This window comes from Conger conger, chromosome 2 (genome assembly GCF_963514075.1).
Source record: "Conger conger chromosome 2, fConCon1.1, whole genome shotgun sequence".
Taxonomy (NCBI): Eukaryota; Metazoa; Chordata; class Actinopteri; order Anguilliformes; family Congridae; genus Conger; species Conger conger.
The window spans coordinates 84,803,330-84,815,829 of record NC_083761.1 but is presented as its reverse complement, the minus strand read 5'-3'; the positions used below and the strand labels follow the sequence as shown (position 1 = coordinate 84,815,829).

The following is a 12,500-nucleotide window of genomic DNA, read 5'->3' as shown; positions in this document are numbered from 1 at the left end:
TGAAATGCCAACACTAGCGCCTTGAATCGGACGCGTCTCAAACGAAAAATATTCATTGTAGGTGCAGATTTTATTTTTGTTAAGGGTATAGAAGAGGTATATTTGGGGACAGCTGACACTTTTAGCCAAAGCAACTTACACTTGATGAGACTAAGCAGGGGACAACCCCCCCACCCCCCCCTCCTGGAGCAAGGGCCCAACAGCTGCACTGATCTTATTATGGCTTAATATGGGTTTGAAGCCGGGGCGACATTGGCTCAGGCAGTCGGAGGGTTGCCAGTTCGATCCCGCCCTGGGCGTGTCGAAGTGTCCCTGAGCCGGACACCTGAGCTGACGAGCAGGTCGATGCCTTGCGTGGGAGCCAATCGCCCTTGTTGTGTGAGTGTGAGCGTGTGCACGAATGGGTGAGTGAGAAGCATCAATTGTACAGCGCTTCGGATAAAGGCGCTATATAAATGCCAACCTACAGGCTGCACTCTCTCTTCTCCAGAGAGGAGAGCGTAGTTTATAACACTCCTTTACACCCGCTTCCTGAGTGTACGAGAGAAAACTCAATACCAGCACAACCCTGTCATCCACCACACGCGTACCTGACAAACACACAGGCACGCGGGGGGAGGGGAGACGTTTCCTCACCCTCCCCTCCCGATTTCTCACCACATCGCCATGTCTGCAGGAGAGAAGAGAGGTGGCCAAACAGAAAGCTGGGCACTTGTCAACTATTCGGGAGTCACTGTTCAGTGTGTCCGCGATGTGCTCCGTAGCTAGTCTGGCTACCCTGGCATTAACCGCTCTGTCGCTGTAGAGGAGAGCGCAACGTGCACTCGGTTTCTATGAGGCAATCTTGAGTGTCAGAGTGGCCTTTTGGTTCAGCCAGGCAAACCACATATGCACAGTTTTAATCGCGGCTGCCTTATCGCCCGGCTGATAATGCAGCAACGCGTGGCTAACATTTGAGACTACACCCAAAGTCCCTGCTGTAAACTTAACTTTAGTTCTCCCTTTAACATGCCAGGAACAACTTCGCGCAAATCACTGATCGCGGTGTAGCCTTCAGAAACGGAAGCAGTTTCGCTGCGTTGTCAAATTGCATCAGCACAACGCTTGAACTTAACCGTAAATAAGGAACTTATTCCTTAAACTCTTCGAGCGATCTTCAACCAGTGGCCCCTTAGTGCCGCTTCTGTCAACATAACACTTGGTCTATAGCTAGCACGTTTCGCTCACATATATTTCCATGCAGTCCTGGCTACTGGCATTGGGCTTATTTGAGCTACACGACCGTCCTGTAAACACAGTACACGTGTAGCAACAGCGAGTTCACCAGCGTGACAATCTCTAACGACACCAGAAAAGAGAACAGATCAAGACGTCTGTGCTCACCCCTTAACGACGAAGAACGGGTCCTCCAGCGACATGTTGAAATCTTCCCTTCAGGACCCAAAACGAGCGTAACTGTGCCAGGCACCGCCTCTTCGCTGTCAGTGCCCTTGTCACGTGATGGTGGTTCATTTGTGTTTATCCCTCGTCATGTGATAAAGGTCCACGCTATTTCCCCCCGGGGCCGAATAATTATTCGCATTGTTTAATTTAGTTTTTTTCTTCTTTTTTTGTTTTAACACGCTGAAACTTTAAGAATGAAGAAACATTTGACGTCGTTTACACAGTTTTGTCACAAATATTTACCAATATACCAATTTCAACCCTGTTTATTCCCTAACAATATATGTTACATTACATTACATTATTGCCATTTGGCAGACGCTCTTATCCAGAGCGACGTACAACAAAGTGCATATCCATAACCAGGGATAAGTGCGCTGAAAGACCCTAGAGGGAAGTACAATTTCAATTGCTACCCAATTCTGTGTTCTGTGCAATTGCTAATATATGTTTTATTAACACGGTTGCTAGGTTATCCATGGTAGCTTTGATACAAAGGTTAAAGATTTAATTCCCTGGTGGAGCTATTGTGAAAACATTTCTATTATAGTTACACATCATTTGATGTGTATATCGTCAAAATCTATTGAGCCTATATGGGGTATTCTTCTATCAGGACCAAATATAATCCACCTTTGTAAATAGTTATTTATCTGATGCTTTTATCCAAAGCAGTTTACAGTTGATTAGACGAAGCAGGGGACAATCCCGGGACTTGAGCTCACTGCTGTTGTTGTTGCTGTTAAATACACCACAGCACTAATTTAAAAATTACGGCTTTGTGGTTATATTCTCAAACACACTCTCTACATCTTAGAGCCAAATCAGCACTTGGTTGGGTTGCAAACCCCTTCCCACTTGTATTACCAAAGATATCACTGCAAATACAAAATATAATGATCAATGCAACAAAAAAAAAAGAATAAATAAGTTTTCAACTGACCTATAAATAAAAATGAATGTAAAATAAATTGTTTTGGAAATGAAAATTGACAAAGGATAAATTCCGCACAGGAAATAGGAAGTATTTTTTCACGCAGAGAGTGGTCACTGTGTGGAATAGCTTGCCAGAACAGGTAGTGGAGGCAGAAACACTGGAGGTTTTCAAGACCAGGCTTGATACAGTGTTGGATACTATTTAGCTCTCAGGCAAACTAAGCAGTCGGTACACTCAGTGGTAGGAAAGGTGAGCATCGCTGGGCTGAATAGCCTGTTCTCCTCATTATGTTATTAGGCCCATTAGTGGAAAAGTTGAATTCTAGAACGTAATTCCCTGTCTGCTGAATCAGCCAGCTCTTTGATTGCATCCCCCTCTTGATTAAATCAAACACATTTTCACAGCTGAAGAAAATCAATAATGGGTATTTAACCAGAAAATGTAATCAACTCCATTTACTGAGATGTATTACTACTATGTGCACAATCCAAATCCAGTATATTTTCCATAACTGTACAGTGCACAGCAATAATGAGAATGACTGTGTTACTGAAAGTTTCAGTAATCAGTTGATGGGACTAAGCAGGAGACAATCCCCTCGGGAGGAATGTGGGTTTTGCTCAAGGGCCCAACAGCTAGGCTTGAACCACCAAGCATCTGGGTCCCAGTCATGTACTGTAACCACAAGGCTCCAGGCTGCCCCAGCCTTATGGTATTATTAAACCCCACTCTAAGGTAAATGGAAAGCTTCCGAACATTTTCCAGTGTTCATTTCCTGTATTTAGTGTTCATTGGTGATCTATAATCTGTGAATTAATAGCCCTTGCGGTATTGTACATCACATGTATCAGTGAGGAGGCCTTAACCAATTTGTCTATGCTGTCATTTAATTCGGTAATTATGCTGTTGTATTTATGCCACTAATGACCTGTGCTTAAAGGTACAGTACGTAATTTTGAACGGTCAAGAGAGGAATTGCAGCAACAAACATGCTCAAACCAAAACACTGTTTATCCCACCCCTTCTCTTTGAACACGCTGACATTGAAATGCCATTGGCTGTGGCAATTAGAACCAATTTTCAACCAATGAGCTTGAATGATTGTGTACAGCCATACAATGTTTTGGTCCAGAGTGCCAGCCCATGAACTGCATAATTTAAGGGCTATAAGCACCAGCAGAGGGTGAGCCTTTTTCAATGAGAGGAAGGGATTTACCATGGTCTTATAACAATGTTTTAACACGAAAATCTTACCAATTGTAATGACCCGGGACCTCTCGGGTTGGATCCGGTAACTCTCACAGAAACAAAGTATGTACATTAATCTATGTGTTCACTCAGTGATACTCGGCCACAACTTCGGTATGCAATCACTGGTCAAACAAACCCTGGAAGCCATGTCAACACAGCAGGAGCCCCCGACCGCACTAAGGCGCAGCTAAATCTGTGAGTGTGCGTACACAGAATATGGGGTTTGATACGGGGTGTAGGGTTTCGTCTGTGAGGTGTGGTAGGATTGCGACTGCACCAGAAAAACAATTTCATGTCATGGAGATGGGAATTTGATATTGTGAATTTGGATATAGTGATTAGTAGTCTTGAAGTATTTTCCCTGTTTGAATTCAGCAGAAATTATCATTTCACACTCAGAAATAAAGTGAGAGCGGAGGTAGATCTTTGTTCTACAAGCATTGCATTTCCCAAATGTACCCTGAAAGTACACCAACAGTAATTTTTTAGTACAAATGAGTATGCTTTCCAAGCAAAGAAAGGTACAAATTAATAACATATTGTTGACTAGGGGATTTTACAATTTTATGTACCTATAGGGTATTGCCCCAGCGACAATTAGGCACTTTTTATTTTCTTTATTTCTGGGAGTGTTCATTTTTTTTTAAATGTATGTCAAACCGTGGTTTGAATCACCAACCTTCTGGGTCCCTGCCCAGCGACTTAACCACGAGACCAGTGACTTAGCCACGAGACCAGTGTTTCTCAACTCCTGGCCTCAGGACGCACTTGCCGGAAGGTTTTTGTTGTTACCAGGTAACTCACACACCTGATGTGACCAATCAAGGGTCTTTTTGAGGATTGGATCAGTCATTACATCAGGTGTGAGAGTTCAAAAACCTTCTGGACCGGGGTTGAGAAACACTGCTTGCGACTACAAGAAAAGGTACTCTAGAATAGTAATCGTAGTAGTAGTAGTAGTAGTAGTTATTTATTTCGGTCCTCATTAACAATCTTTACAGAATTAATGCACATAGAAATAATGAATAACAATATTGACCAAAAAGGTGCAGGCTGAAGCTTTAGCTTATGACACCCACCCTTTTTCACACACCATGTTCACATATGCGACCCTTTGACTACTAGGGTGAGGTCATGCACAGGAGAATGGACCTCATTTCCTTCCTGAGCCTCTTTTGTCTGCACTTCCTTTCCTGTCCTTGGGGGTGAGCCTCTCCACACAAGCCACATACTGAGCGTTTCCTTCAAACAACGTGTGCCGAACACCTCATCCACGTCCCCCGCATCCGCCGCTCCTCCTGCCCCTTGGGCTAAATTACCTCCTTCCACACATTCCTTCCCTTTCTTTGTGACCCTTTTCTATTCTTCCTCTGCTTGTCCTTGCGCACCCCGCCACACTTTCATGTCCGAACCTCCCCTTTCCTTTCTTCCTGGCATTCCTCTTGCACACACACACACACACACACACACACACCCAAGCAGAGTGTGCTTCCAGCCAGTGGCAGTCCACCCTGTCTCCAAACACTTCTGGAATGCGCCTGACAACAGCCCTGTGGAATGTGCCTGCTACACCACCTACCCAGAATTTCAAGGTTTAATTTCCGACAAACAATGACAACAACAAGCGACGTGTCATTGCAATGTCACTGTTGACCTCGAACAGTTCACTACATACAGTGACGTTAAGGGGAAGCTGTGTCCCTTTCTGTATTTATCTCTTATAATTAAGTAGTGTAACAAGGAGTTAAATATTATGGATACAGGGACGCATGCGTAATAATGCATATTACAGCTATGCCGTATTATTAAGACAATAACTTCTCTATAAATTTACAGCATCAAAAACATGTCGAATCAAAGGTTAGGAAAACAATTAGTAATAGTGGTGGCTCAGATAGACCTGCGTTGCTGTTAAGTAAGTTAAGTAAAGTACAAACAAAGAACTTTGCACTTTGAGATATCGCTGTACTATAAATAGGCATCGCCCATTACCGGTCAGCCAGATGCCGTCTGACCTCGATCGCATCGCTGCCTGGTTACCTACACTCCTGTGCCTCGTGCGTGGGCAGGAAGTACTCAACGGGTGACAGCGCCAAATATGGATGCAAGCGGTGACGAAATCCACACCGCCACCTCCAAATATGGTCAGAGGAAGTGCAGCCTGCGTCACGGCTTTTCCACTGCACGCGCCCTGAGAGCAGAGCGGATGCACCATATATGGGCGTTTTGCGTTGGCGGAAAAAAGAACAAAAAAAAAAAGAAAAACATTACACCGATCTTTGTTGTTATTGTCATCTGGACCTGTCTCCTGAGTAGAACCGTTAAAATATAAATTAACCCGCTGACAATCATTTGCAAGCATTAGCAAAGAGAGGGTAGGTTTACAAGTGTGTAGTCATCGCTGTCAAGTAGGCTAATCTGCCTCTTTGAGGTAGGCTGTTGATTAAAAGCCGTGTGATCTTAAGTCCACAACATTTAAACAAAGCTTGCAAGCAAGTGGGCCACCACTTGGACATTACTTGCCTGTTGACCGTATGAACGTTTAACCGTTACTGTTTTGATGAAGCCAACTTATAAAAATTTAAAAAAGCTACAATATACATAGTTATAATTGGCCTTTACTTCAAATTGCCTAAACAATAAGCTAGGCCCGATATTAATTTGACAAGTGTGCTTGATCCGACATAAAATCCATAAACGCGATTAACATATTATGATAAACACTGTATGCACCATTTGTTTGCTATTTTCCATTATAAGCGCAATGACGCACATAGGTTCGGCGTTCAACCGCACTGCCTGAACTCGGTCGTGTGAGTGCACTGACTTTTCCACTCGATAATACAGGCTTCGTGTTTCATGTATATGTCCTGTAATAATTGTGTTTGAATTTTCTTTTAAATTGTCAGTCGACAGTGTATTTCGCTGCAGGGGCATGGTCCACCTGAATGAACTCATTCTCTTGAAAGGAAAAAAAAACGACCACCAAATATTCACTGTAATGTTCGTATATAATTGCTTTCATTACGTTCTTGTGGGGAAAAACACGCCGTGAAATACGAGCCTGTTGCTAGGGCAAACCCTGGGCGGGGCTTTCCTGTCAATCACGCACGTATCTAAGCCCATTGCGTCAGACCTGTAATAAAACACCCGCCCGTGCTTCTCCAGAAGTTTGTGTGTGTGTACGTCGGCTTGGTGATAAGGAGAGAAACTCTCTGAAAGAGTAGACCTAACGACAGCTACCTGCAATATTAAATACTTCACTTTGTCAGGGCCCAGTTGTACGACGAAAACACATCAAGTGACAACAGATTTCCTTAAGATTGCCTCAAGTGTAAACACAAGAGCGGCGATGGACGTAAACACCGAGGCCAGGCGTATCATGACTATTTCCCTGGGCAAGCTGTACAGCTCTCGCTCCCAGCGCGGCGGAATGAAGCTTCACCGGAGCCTCCTGCTCTCTCTGGTTATGAGGACCACCCGGGACATCTACCACACTGCCCGGCTGGCCGGCGAGAGCGAGAGCGCCGTCCACTGTGCCCAGGAACAGCCGGCGACTGTGGAGCAAATGGATACAAGCAACAAAGCTCAGGTCGAGACCTCCACGCCACCGCGTGCCGGGCTAGCTCTCCCCATGGATAGCCAGCCGTCCGAGGTCCAGAGCGAGCCTGGATATCCCAGCTGCGCGATGGGCAACGAGGACAAGGAGAACCGCAACCCGGCGAGTGCTGACCGCCACTCAAGGAAGCGCCGCGGCAAGGCGGCAGCCGAGCCCGACTTCCTGCCCAGCAAGAAGGCGAGAATGGAGAACGGAGGGGGAGAGAGCCCGGTCGTGCGGGGTGCAGGACTCAGAAACTGTAACGGGAGCAGCTGTCGAGTGGGCGAGGCGTTCACCTCCGTGCCGCTGCCCCAGGTCGTTGCTGCGTTCTGAATCGCCGGCGCGAATTTTTGGGGTTAGTTAATCCCAACGTAAAGCGATTCATGTCTGAGCACAGACGGGCCAGGAATTGACCTACTTCGAGGAGAGGTTTCCACGCCGAAAGGAGGATTATCGACCTCGACACCCGCTGGCAAAGACCGAGCCTCTAGTGTTGTGTAACGGAGGCAGCCGGGGTTGGACGGTGTCGTTCAAGAAGTGGAGTGACAGGGCGGGGGGACACGAGCGGGTCAGGGTATCCCTGACCGCCCGCAAGCTGAGTGCGCTGGCAGACACGGGAGATGAGTCAGACACAACTCAGCAGTTGGAGTGGCTTCAAAAATAGCAATTGTTCGCTGACCGCATTGCTGCGAGAGGGTCATTCCCTTTGCGCAAGCCGTGGACGTTGCAACTCGGGCCGAGGCGCTTCGGCAGAGCCGGTTCTCCACCATCACCAGTAAACGGGACCAGCAAGACGACGATTCCCAGCAGAGTTGCTGCTGAGATGAAACTGTGTAGGCTTTGGACTTTATTTTAAAAAGGTGCCAAACGTTGAGCGATGCACTTGAACGGGGTGACGGTGTATCGTGAGACCCCGAACAGTTTTGTGCATCCGCAGGTTTAGACAGCTACAGTGCAGTTCTATGTGCTGTTAAGTTGTAAACCCTTGTGTCATGGTTTTATACCATTCCTGTGTGTCTGGAGATGTACTGTATTTCTATGGTGTGTGCACAAACGTTGACTAATTGATGGATTTATTATATTTAATTTATTACGCTACTGAATTGCATTTCAGTGTACAAATAAACATTTTATAACTTATTTCAGCTGACATCGTCTTGTTTACCTTTCACTCCTTGTGAACATGGGCCTTCGCACGCTGTTATATATTTTCAAAGTAAGACATATCTATCGTGTCCGAAATTTGGAAAAACAATTCCTGTGGCTTCCCTTTACTTTTAAGTAACCACCTGCTACTCTAAATTTTCAAATGAATGCTGTGTGAATAAGTAACCCGTGTCTGCGAGAAATAAGGGCCGCCAATATGTCGCATGTTTCGATATTTCCTGATAGCGAAGAAGTGCGCACTGATCTTTGAACCAGAAAGTGCGCAACAGGCCGGAAGTGGTGACGACGACAACTTGCTGTGTCATCAGCGAGCACGTCTGCGCCTGCAAAAACATTTTGACACCGGAAAGATGACGAGTTTTCACGTGTAGTTTGTGTTGGGTTACAGTGGATGTGCAGAATATTAGGGTGAGTGACTGAGCTTCTCAAATGTCTCATCTTTCATCTGCTGAAAAAGCGCACAGGAAACCATTTCACGTCCTATTGGCAGCCGGGCTAAATCTACAGATTGATTTCATTAATCAACCGCCACGTTGTGTCCCCTAAAGATTGCACCCCCAAATCTATGCATAGAAATAGTTTATTTTTATTGTATTTTATAGAGCAATCAGATTACATTTCATGGTGTTTGTTAGTCTTTTCTTTTCCATTTTATGGACTTGGACCTACTTGTAAAATGACAAATTTCCTATTAGTTTTTGGTGACTCACCCCCCCCCCCCCCATGTCCATCGGTTTGACCTAAAAAATAATATTAATAGTGATGCAACAGGGCCACGCTATAGAAGCCGAGTAGTCGAAAATACAAGAAGACCAGAATAAAAAAGAAAACGCGAGCAGTCACATTGAACTATTAAACATGGTAGTCTACTCAGCGCCAACATCGGGATTTACGGGAATTCGCGCCAGAGAGCGAAGCCGACAGAACGACAGTTTCGCCCCCTCAGACCTGGCCCCAAACTGCGCGTGACTGTTCTCTCAGGCACCCTGACGTAGGCCTCTGACACGTTCCTCCCCTCAGTCAAAGGTGAACAAAGGCCTTCGTCACCGTTTCATATAGTCACGTAGTTATTTGCTTAAAAAAAGAAAGAAAAAAAAGAAGAGGCACAATGGATTAAAAATACATTCTAGAGGAGCGGGTACTATTCTCCTTGCAATATGTAGCCCTATGTTTCCACTCAGAGCGCTGTTTCAACCCCATAATTAAGAACATATTTCAGTGGAGCATAAACCTTCCGCACTGCTACAGTACGCAAACAGTGATTGGCCACGCAAAAGGCACCAGCCAGCTCGTCAGGAGCATTTGGGGGTTAGGTGTCTTGCTCAAGGACACTTCGACGTCCCCAATCGGATTCAGGTTGGAGAAGGAGGGGCTCTTCTAACTCTGTGCACCTACAGCAGGGGTGTCAAACTCCAGTCCTGGAGGGCCGCGGTGTCTGCGGGTATTTGTGGTTTCCTTTCAATTAACAGCCAATTAAGGCCTCGAGAACAAGGCGTGTGGACTCTTTGGCCAATGAAAGATTTAGAAACGTGTCTCTCGTGCTGGAACACACCAGAAAACAAGCAGAGCGGCCCTCCGGAGTTTGACACCCCTGCCCTACAGTATTAATTACTGACAGATGCAGACACAGGTGACCACTACTGTTCCTCTCAGCTCCCAGATAAGACAGGGACTGATTTTACGCTGTGATGACTCTGTAGTCTGCCTACACCCAACAGAGACACACACGGATGTAGTATTATTGTCATTCCCGCTCGTGTCATTGCCTTGTTCCATTGATGTGAGCCTGAGTCATCTGTGTTATTTTGTTTTGGCCCGAGAGTTAGCAACGATAGTGGTGAGCAATCCAGTGTTTACGGAGAAAACGTCCCTCCTGGCAACTGCGCGGAGCATAAATAAACCAGTCAACAAGTGAGGTCACGCCCCACATTGCTGCAGACGTGGGCCTGTTTGATTCATCAACGCTCACACTCCGCTGGAGGACCAACAGCATTTGTTTGAAGTCTATCAGGACCTGTGTCTGTGCGTGTGTGTGTGTGTGTGTGTGTGTGTGTGTGTGAGAGAGAGTGTGTGTATGAGAGAGAGAGAGAGTGTGTGTGTGTGTGTGTGAGAGAGAGAGAGTGTGTGTGTTAGAGTGAGAGTGTGTGGGAGAGTGTATGTGTGTATGAGTGTCTGTGTGTCTGTGTGTGTGTGAGAGCGTGTCAGTGTGTATGTGTGTGTGTGTGAGAGCGAGAGAGAGGGAGAGAAAGAGTGAGAGTGTGTGTGAGAGTGTATGTGTGTGTGAGAGTGTCTGTGTGTCTGTGTGTGTGTGAGAGAGAGAGGGAGAGAAAGAGTGTGTGTGTGTGTGAGAGTGTGTGTGTGTTAGAGAGAGTGAGAGTGTGTGTGAGAGTGTATGTGTGTATGAGAGTGTCTGTGTGTCTGTGTGTGTGAGAGAGAGAGAGGGAGAGAAAGAGTGTGTGTGTGTGTGTTAGGAAGAGGAATGCGCTGAGCTCATCTGGTCTGAGTCTGGGGGGGAGACAGGAAGCAGGAAGTGAGGGAGGATTGGGAGCGTGGGGCTTACCTCACTGTGTCGGGGCAGGGTGGGGCTGGCAGACCTGCTTACTGTAAATACCACTTCCTGGAGACTGCAGCAAACCGTGACGCATGAGCTAACCAAGCTACGCGACAGCGGCAGGGCAGTCTCTGACAGGCCTGGGGTCTGTGTGAGAGAGACAGACAGCAGGGAAGTCTCTGACAGGCCTGGGGTCTGTGTGTGAGAGACAGACAGCAGGACAGGCTGATCTCAGATAGGCCTGGGGTCTGTGTGTGAGAGACAGACAGCAGGGCAGTCTCTGACAGGCCTGGGGTCTGTGTGAGAGAGACAGACAGCAGGACAGGCTGATCTCTGACAGGCCTGGGGTCTGTGTGAGAGAGACAGACAGCAGGGCAGTCTCTGACAGGCCTGGGGTCTGTGTGAGAGAGACAGACAGCAGGGCAGTCTCTGACAGGCCTGGGGTCTGTGTGTGAGAGACAGACAGCAGGGCAGTCTCTGACAGGCCTGGGGTCTGTGTGTGAGAGACAGACAGCAGGGCAGTCTCTGACAGGCCTGGGGTCTGTGTGTGTGAGAGACAGACAGCAGGACAGTCTCTGACAGGCCTGGGGTCTGTGTGTGTGAGAGACAGACAGCAGGACAGTCTCTGACAGGCCTGGGGTCTGTGTGTGTGAGAGACAGACAGCAGGACAGTCTCTGACAGGCCTGGGGTCTGTGTGAGAGAGACAGACAGCAGGACAGGCTGATCTCAGACAGGCCTGGGGTCTGTGTGAGAGAGACAGACAGCAGGACAGGCTGATCTCAGACAGGCCTGGGGTCTGTGTGAGAGAGACAGACAGCAGGACAGGCTGATCTCAGACAGGCCTGGGGTCTGTGTGAGAGAGACAGACAGCAGGACAGGCTGATCTCTGACAGACAGAGATTATTTGTGTTATTGGCTTAATGCAAAGCACTTTGAGCTACATTTTATGTATGAAGGTGCTATCTAAATAAAGTTATTATTATTATTATTATTATTATTGAGGTCTCGGGAGGTTAAATCACATTAGTGAGGATGCTATTTTAATGGTAATTGTTTAACATATGGGAAATCAACCCCAAAAACTATGCCACAAAAAAAGCACACCCCTGGTGTAAAATCCAGCAACGACCAGCTCCAAATGACCGGCTACGGCTGTTAATTTTCTCAAGCTGTTGTTTCACACCTTCAGCTGGTCAAGTCGAGCGGGGGAGCTTGTCCAAATGGTCAACCAGCTACCAGTTGGTTCAAAACCGAACTTGAGCCGGTTTGAGCTGATCAACTGGCTACCAGCCGTTTCGAGACCTAGCTTGAGCTGTTTTTTTTTTTGTTTTTTTTTCACCACACAATACTGAGAAGAAAAGAGACAGTAGGCAAGGCTGCATTCTCTCTGGGTTTATTGGGGTTCCTTGGGAAGAATTCTCTTTAGAATTACAAAATGCACTGGTAGAAATAGCAGAGAGAAAGAGAGAGAGAGAGAGAGATAGAGATTCCACAGCCAAAGTAGAGGGCTACATCATCAGATTCAGGCAGGTTCTGTTCAAGCTTGACCACA

The 12,500-nt window shown here is 46.6% G+C and overlaps 2 protein-coding genes across 2 annotated transcripts in view; one reads left to right on the top strand and one right to left on the bottom strand.

The window, feature by feature from the left end:
- LOC133122678 (syntaxin-10) overlaps positions 1-1,506 on the bottom strand; it is an 11,224-nt gene extending 9,718 nt beyond the window's left edge. Inside the window, exon 1 of the mRNA XM_061232766.1 lies at positions 1,384-1,506. Coding sequence (XP_061088750.1) covers positions 1,384-1,418 — 35 coding nt within the window. The 5' untranslated portion in view covers positions 1,419-1,506. The remainder of the gene's footprint in view (positions 1-1,383) is intronic.
- Positions 1,507-6,794: 5,288 nt separating this feature from the next.
- Positions 6,795-8,369, top strand: ier2b (immediate early response 2b). Its single transcript, XM_061232345.1, has one exon. The coding sequence runs from the start codon at positions 6,984-6,986 to the stop codon at positions 7,560-7,562; it is 579 nt and encodes a 192-aa protein (XP_061088329.1). The 5' UTR covers positions 6,795-6,983; the 3' UTR covers positions 7,563-8,369.
- Positions 8,370-12,500: the final 4,131 nt, after the last annotated feature.

Coding starts and splice junctions, on each gene's coding strand:
- ier2b (XM_061232345.1), top strand. CDS start 6,984: ATGGACGTAAACACCGAGGCCAGGCGTATCATGACTATTTCCCTGGGC.